The sequence below is a fragment of the Phocoena phocoena genome, chromosome 19, assembly GCF_963924675.1.
Source record: "Phocoena phocoena chromosome 19, mPhoPho1.1, whole genome shotgun sequence".
NCBI classification, from domain to species: Eukaryota; Metazoa; Chordata; class Mammalia; order Artiodactyla; family Phocoenidae; genus Phocoena; species Phocoena phocoena.
The window spans coordinates 54,326,898-54,345,123 of record NC_089237.1 but is presented as its reverse complement, the minus strand read 5'-3'; the positions used below and the strand labels follow the sequence as shown (position 1 = coordinate 54,345,123).

At 41.8% G+C, this 18,226-nt stretch overlaps 1 protein-coding gene across 1 annotated transcript in view; it reads right to left on the bottom strand.

Annotated features, from left to right (window-relative positions):
• Positions 1-18,226, bottom strand: part of DNAH9 (dynein axonemal heavy chain 9) — a 300,462-nt gene that overhangs the window by 123,827 nt on the left and 158,409 nt on the right. The window contains 4 exon segments of the mRNA XM_065896659.1: positions 2,136-2,297; positions 8,293-8,532; positions 9,096-9,198; positions 10,908-11,073. Of these exon segments, the coding sequence (XP_065752731.1) occupies positions 2,136-2,297; positions 8,293-8,532; positions 9,096-9,198; positions 10,908-11,073 (671 nt within the window).

Here is an 18,226-nt window from a genome sequence, read left to right as displayed (position 1 = left end):
TGGGGAAGGATGATGGCAGTATTAATTATATCTAGGTCTATGATCAAAAGGATGTGTTCTTAGTAGACAGACCCACGTAGGAACTTCTATTTCAAAGACTGAATGTTGTTATTCTAAAGTGCTAGCTCAGACCAACTTAAGAAGACAGTCAGGGCTCATGTGCAGAGCTAACAATGAACACACAAATTGGCAAATTCTACGATGCTCACGGACAGGCAGCTATGATGTGAGAGCACTGAACATCAGGCCATTTAAAAAGGATGGGACAAGTGCAGGAATTTAGGGTGTTTGGACTAGTAAAGAGCAGACTGAGATAAGTTACTTAAAATGCTGTCCAAACATTCAAAAAGCTGTCATATAGGTTGGAATAAACTGTATATATCTTCAGAGGTGGACCCAGAATCTTATCAGGAAAAAATATGGAGCTAAACCTAACAAGGTGAGCATAGGGACAGCGTGGTATATTTAAATACAAGATTTGATTATTCTAAGTTCAAGAGAGGATAGATAAGCAGTATGTGTGGAAAATCTGGTGCTCTGTTCAACAGAAAGCTCACTGTTAGTTGTTGGGTAATTTTGACACTAAGAAATGTCATAAGATCTTAGGCTGTGTTAACATATACCTGTGCTCTCCTGGGTATATTCTATCAATCATTCATTCTTCAAATTATTAGTAGGTTTTATGTAGGGAAAAGAGTTTTAGGGTCTAATATGTTTGGGAAATGATGCACGAATCAGGCTTATTCAAGATTTTCAGGGCTTTAATGTGCTGAATGTACTGTATATTTCCAAGAGAGGGCTATAATATGAAGTACTTTCTCATATATCTTGCACAATGGAATACTACTCAGCCATGAAAAAGAACGAAGTAATGCCACTTGCACCAACATGGATGGAACTAGAGATTATCACACTAAGTGAAGTAAGTCAGAAAGAGAAAGACAAATATTATATGCTATCACTAATATGTGGAATCTAAAATATGACACAAATGAACTTATCTATGAAACAGACTCACAGACATAGAGAACAGACTTGTGGTGGGTGCGGGGCGGGGGAGGGATGGAGTAGGAGGTTGGGATTAGCAGATGCAAACTATTATATATAGGATGGATAAACAGTAAGGTCATACTGTATAGCACAGAGAACTATGTTCAATATCCTGTGATAAACCATAGTAGAAAAGAATATAAAAAACTGAATCACTTTGCTATACTGCAAAAATTAACACAACATTGTAAATCAACTAAACTTCAATTTAAAAAATTAAAAACAATAAAATGTTATGGGGATAGGAAAAATATGAAGTACTTTCTCAACTTATTTCATCATGGATACCTTCTTTCCAAGGAGTATATTGTGGTACAACTGTTTAGCAAGACACATTTTGGCAAACACAGTTAACAAAAATTATAGTATATAAGAAGAGGGGAATGATGGTCTTGATTTTGGTCAGACCCCACTTGGGTTGTGTGATGAAAGTCAGACACCATGACTTCAGAGGGGAGAACTGATGGAAGAGTAATACAGATGATGTCAAATTGCTTTGGGTTTGGAAATAAGTCTTGTCAGAAATGGCTAACAGAACAGAGGCTCTTTGGCCTGGAAAAGCGAAGACCAAGGAAGGACAAGATAAATGGTCTTAAAATATTTGAAGGTTTGTCATGTAGACCTAGGATTAGTAGACAGGGAAATGAATTTCAGAGAATTATTTAAATAAATCTCCAGTCTTTAAAGTTGTTCCAAAGGTCCAAATTTCAAAATCGTTCTAAATTTCCAGCCATTTGCCATTCCAAAGTGGCTGCCTTTGGAAAGACAGGATAGTGTATTTCCAAGGATGCTGGCGCATTATCTGGGATGACCAATCTGAGCAATGGTACTGAGAGGCATTAATATAGGACGAGGATTGGATCAGATGGGCTGCACAGACCTCACAACACCGAGATTCTATGATTAATGTGTGTCTCTTCTTGCTCCAGCAGTTTTCACTTAGGCAAAATAATGACAGATTTTATTTCCTTATCTAATCCTGATCTTCTTCAATTTATGGGCTAGATTTTTATCACTTGGGTGATCACTTGCATAATCATGATTATTTTTCAAATGTAAATATAAATTCACAGGGTAATACTCACATCAAAAATTTTCTTGATCATTTCTGCTTGGATCTTATCAAAAAGATCAAGATCCTTCTCTTCCACCATCTTATCGCGATAAACCCGATTTGATTCGTGCAGATAGAGCTTTACTAGGTCCTGTGTGGATTTTACACATTCCACAGAGGAGAAGAGAATGCCCTTTAAGGAGAATAAACAGCAACAAAAAATAACATGAATAGCAATTTAAAACTACAACAGTTACAATTGATAGAAGCCAGTATGTGACAGGTACTGAACTAGATGTTTTGCCAGAAAAAGCTCATTTAACCATCCGTGATGCTACAAAGTAATTTTTACAATAGTCATTTTGTATAATGTGAAGTTTGGGATTCAGAAAGACAGGAAGCATGCCCAATGTCATAAGGTAAGTGGCCTTAGTTCAAAACCACACAGTTTTGAAACCAGGTCTATCTGACCTGAGAGCCTGGAATTTCAACCACTACTTTCCAAATCACCACAGTGAGAGGTGAGGCTGCTTCTCTGCTGTATTTCTCTTCTACAAGTACCACTTTGAAAACGAATCTGGGTGATGATTGCTTATGTAAAATCAGAACGATGACATAGAGCTGGAATGAATATAGCTAACCTTCGCAGGCCAGTAATCCATTTATTCATCTCTAGTAAGTTCTCCTTCTCATATACCTCAGGGATCGTTCCAAATATTTACTCTTCTTTTCAAATCTGCCACCTCTCTGTTACTATTAGCCAGTGTCCTATCCCTCTTTTTCAAGGAAAAATGGAGACCACTGAGATTAGAGCCTCTCGATGACTTCAGATCCTATAACTTCAAGCTCATCGATGCCTTGTTTGCCCTCGTTGCTTTCTTTCTTGTCTTACAAGAAAAGGGGTCCTTTAATTGTTCCTCATTATGGACAGAATAATGCTCAGATTCATCCATGTGGCATAAAGATCTGGACATAATAAGACTACCAATCTGCTTCCTCATCACACTTACCATCACTTCCCAGAAAATCTAGATTTCAGTTTCACAAACTGCAAATTATTTTCTAACCCTGAATACTTTTGTGCCTCCATGCCTTCTGCTTTACTTCCTTGGCTCGTCTTTCAAGATCTAGCTCCACTGCTCTCTGCTGAAGTATTCCAGGGCATCTCCTCTCCTGTCCAACAACATCCCTCTAATATGCCCCACATAACCCTTTATATATAAATCTCTATTAATATAGAAGAATTACAAGTTTCTAAAATTACTTTTCTTTGTACAGGTTTGCTTCTTTCAGGTCATGTTGAGTGCCTCTAAATTTTGGAAATAAAGCAATATACTTCCAAATACCCCATGGGTTAAAGAAGGAATCATAGGGAAAATTAAGGAATATTATGAAACGAATGAAAAAAAATATAACACGTAAAAGCCTGCATGATGCAGTGAATGGTACAATTAGAGATAAATTTATAGCCTTAAGATAAACATTTCAGAAGAGGTGAAAGGCTGACAATTAATGATCTAAGTAGCCATGTCAAGAAGTTAGGAAAACAAGAATAAACTTACCCCAATCCCAGAGTAAGTAGGAAGAAAGAGATTATAAAGAAAAGAGCAAATTTTAATAATATAAAAAACATATCAAATAGAGATAACCAATAAAGTCAAACACATAATATTGGTATACTTTTCTTTTCTTTTTCCATTTCTTTTGAAAAGACTAGCACGATTGATAACTCCCTGGTAGGGCTGATAGAAGACAGAAAGAGAAAAACAGAAAAGACACACATAGCCAGAATAAAAAAGAGAACATATGTCAGATAAAACAGATACTTAAAAGATAACAACAGGATACTATAAACAATTTTGTGCCAATAAATTAGAAATTGATGACACTGACATCTTACCACAACTGATACATAAAGAAACAGAAAATGTGAATTGTCTAATATGTATTAAAGAAATTGAATTTATAGGGCTTCCCTGGTGGCGCAGTGGTTGAGGGTCCGCCTGCCAATGTGGGGGACGCGGGCTCGTGCCCCGGTCCAGGAGGATCCCGCATGCCGCGGAGTGGCTGGGCCTGTGAGCCATGGCCGCTGGGCCTGTGCGTCCGGAGCCTGTGGTCCGTGGCGGAAGAGGCCGCAGCGGTGAGAGGCCCGCATACCGCAAAAAAAAAAGAAAAGAAAAAAAAAAAAGAAATTGAATTTATAATTTAGTCTTTCACAAAGAAAACTTCAGATGGTTTCATCATTAAATTCTTCTGACATTTAAGAAAGGCACAATGCAGTGTTTTAAAAAATCTTCCAGAGAGTAGAAAAAAAGGAAACGTTTCCCAATGCATTTTTTATGAGGACTTCATAAACTCAGAATACAAGAAGAAAGAGAAATTATAGGAAAACCTTATTAATATAGGTGCAAATGTTATATAGAAAAAAACAGTGAATGAAATCCAGAAAATAAAATAAGTTCACCATGTAACAACTAAGTTGGGTTGATTACAGGAATGCAAGGTTGATTTAACATTCAAAAATAATCTATGTCATTTATCCCATTTATCCCATTTCCAGAAAAAATGGAGAAAAAAATGGATATAATTATTTCAACAGATATAGAAAAATCATTTAAGTTTCAACAAATACTCATGATAAAAAAAAAAACTCTTGGTAAACTATAAACAGAAAGAAATTTTCTTAAACTGGTAAAGAGCATCCACAAAAATCTATAGTAAGCATCACACTTCATGGCCAACTATTAAAAGCTTTCCCCTAAAATTAGGAATGCTGCAAAATGCCACTCTTACCACTTCTCTTCCTTGTAGTGGCAGCTGTAGCCAGCACAGTAAGAAAAAGAAATTAGAAGATTTAAGGGTTGGAAAGAAAGAAATTGTTACTATGATTCATTTTTACCAATGACATGATTGTATATATAAGTACAAACGTAATATTGAACAAAGACACAAAAGGATATTTACCATATGATTCCATTTATATAAAGTACCCAAATAGGCCAAAATAACTTATGGTGTTAGAAGTCCAGACAGTAATTAGCTCTGGAAGGAGGAGAAAACAGTGAATGGAAGAAAGAAAAAGGAGGAGTTCCATGGATGCTGGGAATGTTGTACTTCTTGATCTGAGTTGTGGTTACACAGCTGTGATGACTTTGTGACAACCAAGCTCTATGCTTATGGCCTGTGTGCTTTTCTACTTGGATGCTATACTTTAATAAAAGTTTATTTTAGAAAAAGAGAGAAATCTCATTAGGTCCCTTTGGGCCCACCCACACATACATCTCGGCCCTTCTCCTTCCCGGGTCTCCTAGGTACCAGCCCTGTGCGAGGTGCTGACGGCAGGAAGAAGCCCCGCCGGGAATGCTGACTCCGGGACTGGGTTTTACAGTGAGGGGTGCCATCAGCTGATGTGTATAAGCCCTGTTACAGCCGAACACTCAGGCTGACTGACAATTAAGGGCTGAGTCGATGAGAGCACGTCAAGAGCAAACTTTGCACCGTCTTAGACAGTTTTGTGTAGCACTGAGATGGGAACGGTTAATGATTTCTGCTACTCAGGGCACTATCAAATTCTGTCCTGATGCCTGATTTCTGGACAGAGTGCGTGAAGTGCAGAGGAGGTCTGAATGATTGAGCCTTGGCTCAAGCTGGATGGAGGAAAACTGTGTTCTCCAGGCAGCGCCTGTCTTCCCGGGGACAACACCCTCCCTTATGCTCTTCTGTCAGGCCTTCTTCAGACAAGCAGGGCGGAGGGGGCGGGAGGGGGATGCTGTAGCCAAGCTGTGGCCTTGAAACTCAGCTCTGGAGGAGGAGGGGCGGCGCTGGAGGGAGGCAGGGGCTCTGGTAGGGATGCACTTTCCCCCATCTGGGGCAGGGGGCTGACAGCTGGCAGGCTGCAGGGAGGCCAGGCTGGGACACAGAGCCCGGGGGGTGCCACTCAGGCTGCCTGAGTCCGGAAAAGAAACAGACTTAGCCTCCCATGCCAATATCTCCCCTCCCTGGTTCCTCCTTGACTTTGCACAGTTGCCACCAAAACAGGCTGGACTAGAACCCTCCTTCTTGAGGAAGTGTTTGCTACCCCGACGTCCCGGCACAGTAGAGCTGACCCCCCTAGTTTTTTGATATGAGGCTTCTGATTACCAGTTATGCTGAACATACGCAAGCTACCTGATTTGTCTGTAGCACGGTTTTGTCATTTCTAAATTGGAAATGATCGGTATGTTACCTGAGATGGTTGTTGTGAGGATTCAATTATTAGCTAATAGATGCAGAGGGTGTAGGACTGGCTCAGTAAACGCCAGCTTTATTACAGACTGAAGGCGGACTTTTTACAAGGATCCCCTCTGTTCTCAAATTCCCTCCCCCATCTCACTGCTCGCGACCTCTCCTCGTCACTGTTCGCTTCCACCTACTTGCTACTCCACTAACATGGTTTGTACTTTTCTACCTCCACGGCCATTCATGCCGTCATCTACCAGCTGGCAACTTCTCCGAGCCTCTGTTAAATCGGGATAATAACGTGTAACCCAGAGGGTTGTCGTGAGTATGAATCTCAGGTCACACAGGTGACAAGGCGCTGTCCAGGCAGGAGCTGGGCTGGTGCTCTGTGTGAGGGAGACCGAAGGCCTCTTTCTCCTTTAGTTCTGCCACTATGGGCAGCATGAATTTGATCAAATGGCTCAACTCCTTTTTGCTCATCTGGAAGATGCACATGGGGATGCCCCCAGCTCATCCTGTTGCAGTGAGATTTCAGAGACCGCTTGTGTGATTAAAAAAAAAAAAAAAAAGAAGTTTTTCTCAATTAATACTCAGTAAATGGGAGGTAAGCGTGGGAATGCACAAACTTTGCCACCATCTAGGTCTGAGGGCCACGGAGCTGTGGGTTTTACAGGCTTGGAGCTGAGTCTTTCTTGCTGCCTTAACTGTCTTATGCTGTTCTCCTCATAGAAAGAACGGGTGAGAAGGACAGAATGGCGTGGTGGAAAGGGGTTCTGGCCAGGGACCTGAAAGACCTAGGTTCTATTCTGGCTCCTTCCCTGGCTGGCTGTGTAGGCTCTGTGGGTGTGTTTCCTCATTTGTAGCTGAGTTAACGCTTGGGAGGCATGTGACCCAGGAGAGCTGTCCTGAGCCAGCTTACAGGAGCTCTCAGAGACTCAACCTGGCTGTGGGGCTGTGGTCCACCCTCCAGGTAAGCTTTTTGGGAGCATCACTCTTGGATCTTTGAACTAATAGTAGGTTTCTGCTTCTTTTGACCATGGAACCTGCAGGCTCTATGGCCTCAGAGTCTGGACCTTTGCTAGTCTGAGGTTCCCCAGAGTCCTACCTGCACAGGTAATGTAATTAACCCCAAACACATGTGATCCCCATGGAGGGTCATGCCTCACTCCCTGATCATGCTGATAGTTCCCTACAGATGTGGCCTCTGCTTGGGATGAAAGGCACTTTCCCTCAATAATGGCTCAGAACTACCCTGGAGAGGGGTCTCTCTGAAAAGTGGTTTCTGCAGATTCTCATCCAGGATGGGAGGGCTGTGGATCCATCACAAGAGGATGCGGTACCTGGCCAAGGGGAAGAGGGGGCTGGGTTTGCTGCATTGCCCTCTGGAGGTTTTGGTAGTGAAGGGGCAAGCAACTGGAAGCACCAGGCAGACACAGGCCACCACTATTCAGATGAGCAGCTGGAAGGATCTGAAATGGCTTTGACCTGGAAAATAACCTGGAAGTTTTAGGACTGACGCATCCCAGTGGCTGGCGGATGGTGTCTTCGGAATAGTATGACATGGCTTTAGGAAGCAGAGCTATCCTGCATGGTTTAGGGGATGTTATTTTTCATCCCAAGAATGATGGGTGTACCACCAGGGCCTGCAAAATAGTTTTCTCGCTTCTGTGTCACTTTCTTTTCTAGGCATGTTGGAACCATTAGATGACATTATCTCCAAAATGATGAACCTTCTCCAGCCCGAAGGAACCAACTCAGAAATAAATACACTCTGCTTACCAAGAAGTAACTTAATGGGCAAAGAGAATTCTATTATGTTGAATAGACCCTCACGGACCCCACAGCACTCTGTTTACTTGTACATTCGTCACTCCATATGAACTGTGCCTTTGCCTGAGAGTTTGGCAAAGAATGGAGGGGACAGGATCATGGCTAAGCCTCCTAGTGTGTCTTGGAGCCGATGGACTCACCTGGAAAATGTTGGCCAAGTCCCTGAGGTTGAAGATGTAATGGAATCTGATTGCTGTGGGGAGGAACGTGGTGGCGATCTTCTGGTGGAAGGTAAGGGCCAGACGGATCAGCTGGGGGACGCATTTCTGCAGTGGTGCCGGGAAGTCCCCAAGCTTCAGGTGCTGAGTCAGGATGGTGCAGTAGATGGAGGACAGGGCATCTGCTCCCGGGAAGGAGAGGGCAAACACGCTGAAGTGACGCTGGATAGGGGAGCACAAGCACGTGGAGGAGGCCACGAGTTAGACATCCATGGTCACAGGACAGAAATCACCTCTTCAGGATTCGGATAAGATGGTGAAGAATTCTTAGAAGGGCTTTGAATTCTACATTCTGGCCACATTTCTCACATTAAACCCAAACTTAGGTTGAACCTAAAATGATTAATGGGTTTTGGACTTCTGGTCAAAGACATCAGCATGGCGTAGCAGGAAGGGAATGGAACTTGGACTCTGGGAATCTGAGTCCAAATCTGAATGTGATCCTGAGAATGCACATGACCTTGGGAGGGTCATTCACCTATCCGAAGTTCTCTCAACCTGAAGACCAAGTTGAATTAGATGAACCCTGATTCCTTCTGGCTCAAGAAGTTTCAGAACTCTGGGTCTAGGGGGTTTTCTGTCTCCCTGGAAATGCGAATCAGCATCCTGTATGATTTACCACTTGAAGAGGCTGGACAGGGGAGGGGCCAATTATCACACATAGTCCAGTGACATCAGCCTGGAAGGTGGTGTTTAGGACCCCAGGGTCACAGTTCCCCCTGTACCTGAAGCCGTGGGTTGATGGTGAAGCTGCCTGCAGTGGGGTTCATACAGGAAATGTACTGGACATTCATGACCTCCTTTAGGGACAGTTTGTTTCGATCATACCTGGAACAGTCAGAAACCATGGACGAGAGTTGAGTGAGGGCAGAGGCAAGTAAGTGTGCTGTCAAGGTGAACTGGGATGTGCCTGATCATTCATGTGTTTGGGGGTAAAAAACAGTCTAGATACATTGGTAGAAACTGAGAAGAGACAAGAGCTTAGGACAAATTCCTAAGGGATACAACATCTATGGAAGTAGCGCCGGAAGAAGAGACCACAAAGATGGTCAAAGAGGTAGGAGGAAATCAAGGGTGTGTAGTATCCAGAAAGCAAAGGAAGCCAGTATTTCCAACAGGACAGAGCAGTCAACCACATCAAGTGCTGCAGAGAAGATAAGAAACATGGTGACCCAACGGGGTCTGCTGGATTTCACTATAAAGATACAGTTAGTTGAGCAGGAACAGTTCAGTAAAGTGGAGGAAATAGAGGCCTAATCATAGTGGACAGAGGAGTGGGCGGGAGACGAGGAGGTGGAGACAGAGGGGAGAATCTGGTTATGCAGAGACACAGAGCAGTAATTAGAAAATGATTTTCTAACACTATAGGATAAATTTGTGCAGGTTTAGACACTGATATGAAGGAGCCCATCGGGAGATAGGGGAGCTAGTAGGTGAAGTGAGATTTCAAGAGATGGAGAGAGTAGACGCAAGATGCTGGTGGGTGGTTGAGCCTCAGGGAAAATGTAATAAGGGGAGGGAGAAAAAGATGCACAGGGATGGAAGTAAGTTGTATGGGTGTGGAAGCTAGAAATGGAGATGGCGGGAGTGGCCATCAGCTGAGGTCGGGTGGGAAGTTTGAGGAGAGAGGAGAAGGCATGAAATAGGCATTTTGGAGGGTGGAAATGTAAACATATGAACGCAATACAGTAGAATTTCCAGGAAGTTTCTACTTCCCATTGAAGGTTTGTGACCATGAATCTAAAGTAAAACTATTCAATAAGTAGCCTGATCTTTTCCAGGAGACTTCAGCTGCTTGAATACTGGTGTGGAGATTGTGGATGGTGGTCCATGGCACGCGTCCAACAAAGACCTTAGGAATGACTGAAAGGCAAGTCGGGTGACTGTCGTCATAACTGTAATTCCTCTCTCTGAACTCCCTCTTGGCCCTCCCTGCTCCTTCTCAGCAGCAGTAGATTCAGTGTGAGGTAGGAAGGTGAGCCAGAGTTATCTCAAATCACTGACTTGCTTTTTTCTTTCTGGCAAGTTTAGACCTTTTGCCATTAAAAACTATTCTGTTGCAGGAGATAACATCAGAGCCTGTGAGATGCTCTGAAAAGACAAAGGCTATTAAGACCCGCAAACACACGTGCACTATAAGAATGTTAGCTGTTCTCAGCGAAGGCCCTGCTCACTGCGATAGGACCACAGGGGGAGGGGGGACGAGGGGGAGGGGGACGGGAGGGAGGGGGACTGGTTAATTCTGCTTTGGGAGCTTGGAGAAGGCAGCTTTAGAGATGAATATTGAGGAAAAAAGTAGACATTTTTCTTTAAATGAGAGCTCAGTACCTTCTCTGACCAGCCTCTTCCGGTGGGTCTCAATTCCCTGTTGGAAGGAAGAGCACTCAGGAAACAGAATCCCATGAGGGACTCAGTTTGCTGTGGCAATTCTCATCTGGCGCTAGAGCTGAGCTGAGGTCTGCAGCTCCAACGACAGGACAGCGATTGGCCTTGGACCTGTTCCCCACCCGGCCGAGTCCCTTTATGTGTGCTCTTACCAGTGGCCATAATCCAGGTGCTGCCTGATGATGGTGTGGGGCTGTGCAGTCCCGTAGGCGTCCACCTCAGGCATGTTCATGTCATCTATGAAATAGATAAGCTTCTTGTTGCCTGTGGGGCCATAATTTCTGCCCGCTTTCTTCTCCAGAGGCTTCTCCAGGACAGCTGAGAAGAGAGCCAATGAGTGAGGGAAGGAGGTTCAAAGCTCAGGTGCCAGTTCTAAGACAGTCCAATGTCAAGGACAAGCCATGGTGCAGCGTGCAAACAAGAGCTGCTCCCAGCAGCAGGCAGTTCTACAGGACCAGAGGGCAGGAGGCCGATGACCAGGCAGGAGTGGTGACAGCAGTGCCCAGGCTTCGAACATCTGACTGCGCACGGTGTTAGGGTGTTTTTTGTTTGGCCTCACTGTGCAGCCTGCGGGATCTTAGTTCCCCGACAAAGGAAGGAACCCGTGCCCCCTATGTTGGAAGCATGGAGTCTTAACCACTGGACTGCCAGGGAAGTCCCTCTGTTAGGTTTTTACAGACATTTATGGTCTCACTGAATCCTTACAACACTGCTACAAGATTAGTACCATCACCCCTTTTACAGGTGACAGAACTGAGACTCAGAAGAATGAATTAACTCTTCTGAGGTAGAGCTAGGATACAGATCCAAACCAGTTAAAACTTCAAAGCCCATGTCCCTTCTATCACACTTGCGGTCCACTTTCTTTGTTTGTAGACTAGAAACAGAAGTCCCAAGGCCTAGTACTCTACCCCCAAGGAAATCTGCAGACAACCAGATCCTGGGTAGACCTGCCCTCTCTACCTAAGACAGCAGGGGAGCAGCCCATCCCAGGGCTGGGAGGAAGCTCCTTCCACCCCTGGGCTATAAGAGAGGAAACACCGGATATTCTGTCAACAGTATTCTCAGAGAGTTCACCTGCTGGGGTTCCCTGAGGGAAAGCAGAAACAAGAGCCCCAGAGAATTTCCCAGAAGCTTCCAGTGTCATGAACAGTGCCCCTCTGCCTTCAGGTATCAGATCATCTTCAGTGCCTTTCTGGAAACCAAGTATAGACTCTCTCCTGGAGCTGCTTCTTCAATTACTCAGCCAGAGGGAAGCAATCAAAGAGTACGGTTTTCCAGCCTGACAGGACTTGTTTAGAGCAAATTTAAGTAATAGGCTGGAGATACATGTATTTTTTTCAATAAAGCAATTAAATATTTATGTATTGCAAGAACCAATACTATTACCGCTGGAGGCTCTAAGAACCATCTGATTCCTTTTCTTGAAAAACAAGTTTGTAAACAAGGAGGAGGTGTCAACAGACATATGAAGGTGACAGATAGAAAGACAAGTTCCTTCAAGAAGCTTGAATATTCCAATTTTCTGGTCCTGAGTTAAATTAAGTGTTCCAAATATGAATTAAATTTAAATTAAATTAGCATGCAATTAACATACACTATCAACCAATTAATCACCCAACACCTTCTTCCCCCCCTTAAGATATAACAACTATATATGAGATCTGTCAAAATGAAATATAATTAATGGGCTGTCAAGGACATGCCTTTGAGAACAGTCCTTCTAATAGGAAATTCTCTCCTTAGGAAGACTTGTTTCTCCTCCTCCCAAAGCAATGATATTCAAATCAACTCCTGGAATTAAGCAGACCCTGTAATTTGGGTTGATTACACTTTTTACGCTTCTCAAGGATTGTTGAGGAGAGAAGCACATCAGCTAACAAGAAGTGGGCTTGGAATGCACGGGATTATCTCAAACGGATGACGTCAAGTACTCCAGAGAAAGAGAGGCCTCCCTAGGAAAGGCACACACATGCTGGATCCCTTCCTGGCTGAGCTCTGTCCCAAGTCCCATCTAGAATGGAATGGTAGTGAGTTCTTTTGCTTCCAGGTAGAACTGGAGGAGCAAAAGTGGGTTTACATTTCAGCAAAAATGTTGATGTTGAAGGCACTAAACAAATGAGAAAACTGAGCTTTAGGGAAGTAAAAGGACTTTATCCAAGGTCACACAGCTACTGAGGGCAAAGCCAGGATTCTAACCCAGGTCTGTCTGACTATGGCATCTTATGTAACCACCACAGCAAAGTACTTCTTAAACTTTACTACGACCCGGCTTCCACCCTTCAGAAATCCCAGGTTTAGTTAACTCATTGCCTGACCATGTTTTTGACAGAGATCATTAATAATTAACTGTGCCTTATGTTGAACTGACATGATTTGTGTATCTGTGTTTGAACAATTTTCCTTTCATATTATCCAATTTTTCACATTAAGATGTTTCAGTTATATTGTAAGGGCTTTTCAGTTATTCTTTCAAAAAATAACATACTTTGTATGATTATAAAATAATACATATTCATTATATAAAAATTGAAAAGCATAGAAAATCATAAAGATGAAAATGAAAATTGCCCATAATTCTATCACCTATAGCAGTAAGCATTACTTTCAATATTTTGGTGTATTTCATTCTAGTCTATTTGCTCTGTTAGATTTTTTCCTTTACAACATTGGAATTATACTGTATATTCTGCCTGTATATGTTTTTTTCATTTCTCATATTTTAAACCTCTTTATATGATAATACCTAACCTCCCAAAACACGATTTTTAATTGCTGCATTGTGTTCTATAAATTATACTGTATATTCTGCCTGTATATGTTTTTTTCATTTCTCATATTTTAAACCTCTTTATATGATAATACCTAACCTCCCAAAACACGATTTTTAATTGCTGCATTGTGTTCTATAAATTATACTGTATATTCTGCCTGTATATGTTTTTTTCATTTCTCATATTTTAAACCTCTTTATATGATAATACCTAACCTCCCAAAACACGATTTTTAATTGCTGCATTGTGTTCTATAAATTATACTGTATATTCTGCCTGTATATGTTTTTTTCATTTCTCATATTTTAAACCTCTTTATATGATAATACCTAACCTCCCAAAACACGATTTTTAATTGCTGCATTGTGTTCTATAATTTGGAGGTGCCAAAATTTATGGAATGGTTTCCCTACAGTATGAAACATGTTGTTTTCAATTTCCTTATACCTTGAAACCCCCTCCCCCCATTCCAAGTAGAGTGTCTTGCCCACTAGGTGGTCTTTGATGATTTAATTTTGTGTCATCTCCTTTTTGGAAGATATTCAGGCAAGTGGCGAGAGTTGTCTATTTGTGATAACGTAATGCTCCTTTGAAGTCAAGAGTTTGATCAGATCTTTTTTAAGGTCCTGTCCAACCTTAAACTTTTAATGAACAGGTGATGGAGATTTGTTTTACACAAGGACTCAGACCCCTGAGCTCCTATCTAATTAGCGTAATTACGCACTCAAATATTTGTTGAACTAATACTTCAAATCGCAGTTGGATGGCAGAATTCAGGACAGTGACGAGCATCGTTTTGGCTCACTCGCTTCACACTGCAAATATATGCCCAGTGATGCTGTGACCCAGTTCTTTACCTCTCCTTTTCCCTTTCTAAACTGTCCTGTCTATGGGTCATTGCAAATTCTTTTAGTTTTAAAAATTCCTTATATTTTCAAAATGAATGAGAAAAGGCTTACGTTATTTCAACAGACATAAAATAGACCAATTAAAATAAAGGCTAAAAAGGGATTCCAAAACAATATAGAAGAAACTTATTTGTACCAGTAATCAGGGATGACGTAGTTACTGTAACCAAATAAAAATGGTCACATTGATCTTTATGAACTGCCTCCTTGAAAGCTCAGAACTAAATCTGCGTTTAATTACAGTAACCATGTCACCCCAGATCACTGGTATAAACCCATCTCTACTTTTGTATGAAAAAACTTTTCAGGCACTCAGTTCTAAAAGGCATATATCGTGGAAACTTACAAAAGGTGTATCATGCTGCAAAATGGGCATGGAGATGTTAAAAAAAAACCTGAAAATTATCTTTTATCGTCCTAACTTTCAATCAACACCAAAGGGTGGATCATTAAATGGTAACTCAGCAAAGGGAAAGAAAGCAGTGCAACTGCGTCTGTGGCATTTAGAGCAGCTGGAGGAACGGAGATCTGCCTCTCTCAGCCAAGGTGTCAGTGTTATTAATCTGTGATTTTTTGCAGCTGCTGGTGAATGATCAAGTGAAGTCTGAGAGTTTCAATGACCACGTGAAGGCCCTATTTTATTTATTGTCAAAGGCAGAGACATCCATGTGCTCCAGATATCAGATGAACGGAAGCCAAGTTGGCATTCTATTATGGAAATTTAGATGCATGACTTACTGTCTTATCAAAGTGGATGGACACTGTAGCTCAGTGAAATAAGACAGCCTGGCTATTAACTCACTGTGTGACTTTGAGGGAAGTCCCTTAACACCTCTAAAGCCTCATTTTCTCATCTTGTAAAAATAAAGATCATCAGATCCGTGATGGACACCATTTCCTATTTCCTTCTCCTTAGTTACTTTCCAGCTGGGGCGGCCACGTGACACAGTTCTGAACAGTAACACACACACATAAGTCAGTGGGGTTCCTGGAGAGCTATCATTTCCTGACATGGGCACTAACTCTTCCCTTTAGCTTTTTTTTTTTCCATTTGGAATGCAGATGTGATGGCCGGAGCAGCAGCCACTCTGCTACCCTGAGGTACCATCTAAGAGACTAATAGTTACTATAGCCTCAATATCATTGAACCACTGATTTAGCATTAGCAACTGCCTACCTCAAGACTTCTTGTTGCATGAAAAAAGAATATCTGTTTATGTCACTATCATCAGATTTTCTGCGGCTTGCAGTCAAAAGCATTACTGATAATACAGTGGTTTGGCAGAGTATAAACTTCAAATAAAGCAAGTGCTATCCACACTGGTGAGCAGTGTGAATGCCTTGAAACACAACCCGCATTTGCATTTAAAGGAATTTTGAATCTGAGTTTAGAAAAGTACTCAATGGAGACCCCAGAGCTGGATGCAATAAGAGAGGAGAGATGCAGGGAATATCAAGCAGCTGCCTTCTCTATAAAAGAACATCTGATTTTGAGAAAAATGGCATTCAATGGACTAGCAGGATGAGTGAACTGCAAAACATCCCCCTGGAGACCTCAGTGAATTGACATGCTGGGATGAAGTTACTGCCCATTTGAAAGCTGGAACATTTTTTCCAAAAACATTATTTTTGTTTTAGCATAGTTTATGTTAAATGCCTTTTTCAAGGAAAAGGGGTTTGCTTGTGTTCCTTTTTGTGTTCCTGGCAGTTGGGGCTTAGAGATTATTGCATAATATTTATAGATTTTTAAATTTGAGAAGGATTTTAATATTGTTAGAATAACAGCTTCCATCTACTGAGCACTTATTGTATGCTAGGAATCATTTTGAGTGTTTTACATATTTTATCTTGCTATTCAGGAATGAAAAGAATGAACTATTGCACCCTCAACAACATGGATAAATCTCAAAATCATGCTGAGTGAAAGGACCCAGACAAAAAAGAGGGCCTATTGTATGATGATTCCATTATATAATTATATAAAATTGTATAAAATTTTATACATTGTATAAAATTCTAGAAAATGCAAACTAACCTATTGTGATAGAAACAGAACAGTGGTTGCCTTAGGCACAGGACAGGGTGGGGGGGGTTGGGAGGGAGGGAGGGATTACTAAGGGAGGTGAGGGACTCACAGAGGTGACGGATGTATTCATTATTTCGATTGTAGTGATGGTTTCATGATGGGTAAATATTTCAAAATGTATCAGATTGTATACTTTAATGTGTGCCATGTATTGTATGTCAATTATAACTCAAAAAATGTTTTTTAAAAAGGAAAATGTTGGGGCTTCCCTGGTGGCGCAGTGGTTGAGAGTCCGCTTGCTAATGCAGGAGACGTGGATTCGTGCCCCGGTCCGGGAAGATCCCACATGCCGTGGAGTGGCTGGGCCCGTGAGCCATGGTTGCTGGGCCTGTGCATCGGGAGCCTGTGCTCCGCAATGGGAAAGGCCACAACAGTGAGAGGCCTGCATACCGCAAAAAAAAAAAAAAAAAAAAAAGGAAATTGTTAAAAAATTATCCTGCCTTTTAGTAGGAAAATGGATAAAAGAGCTGTGATTTATTCACACAAGGGAATTCTATGCAGCAGTGAAAAACCAATGAAAACGTTCTGCATGCATTAAAACAGACAGTGATGAAAAAAGCAAGTTACCAAAGAAGTTACAGTATGATACATATTTAAAATTTAAGTACACACAACAACATGGTGTATTTTATGGGTACATATATGTATGAAAAGCGTAAATTTGGAGTAATGCACATCAACTCTAGTGGTCCTAGTCCGGTTAATGAGGGGCAAGACAGAGGAAGGGATGGGGGTGGTATGTTGGCTGTACTTAAAATGCTAAGATCCATAGCAAAATGACAAAATGTTAACATCTGTGAAATCTGGGTTGTGGGTACATGGGCATCTGTTACACTATTTTCTGTACTTTTCTGCATGCTTGAAATATTTCATAATTTTTAAAAAGTTTAAGTCATTCTCCATCCCACTCTTAGCATCCAGTTCCCCTTGCCAGGGGCAACTGCTGTTTCTTGTGTGTCCTCCTGGAAATATTCTTAGTACATACAAGCATAGATGTATGACTCTGTGTGTGTGTGTGTGTGTGTGTGTGTGTGTGTGTGTGTATATATGCAAATTTTTATCTATCTCTTTTTAAACAAGATATATACTTTGGAGCATACTATATACACTGTTCTGTATCTTGCTTTTCTCACTCAATAAAGAGCATGGAAATGGTTCCAACTCAATTCATACAGACTTTCCTCATTCTTTGTAACAATGCTTAGCATTCCATCATATGGATAATTAGGCTATTTCCCATCTTTTACATTACAGACACATTATAAACACACCTTTTGCACATCTGTCTGGGTGTACTATCTGGCCTTTAAAGCAGCCTACACCACATCACATTGAATCTTCTCTTAATTCCAAGGGTCTTAAGTACAAACAGCAATGAAAATGTTGGGCTTCAAAAGAGTGATGGGCTCCTGACGTGGGTGGGACAGTGTGCCACCTTTCTGATGCCAGAGCAGCTACCCTTTGGGTTCTTGCACCTCCTTTTTATGTTTTCTATTTCCTGTTGGATACCAGGCTCTTTGCTCCCACTTTTCTAATTGTTGGTAGCACCCTTTTCCCTGCCGTTTTGTTGCTTCCAAAATGTTTTCAGCTAAGAAGCCAAATAAGAAAACTTGTCTGGACTGTGACTAAAGTAATGGACGGGAGGTTCCAAGTAAGGGCATCCAGTATCTTTCAGAGTCAAGAGTATGATACTCCTCTCCTCT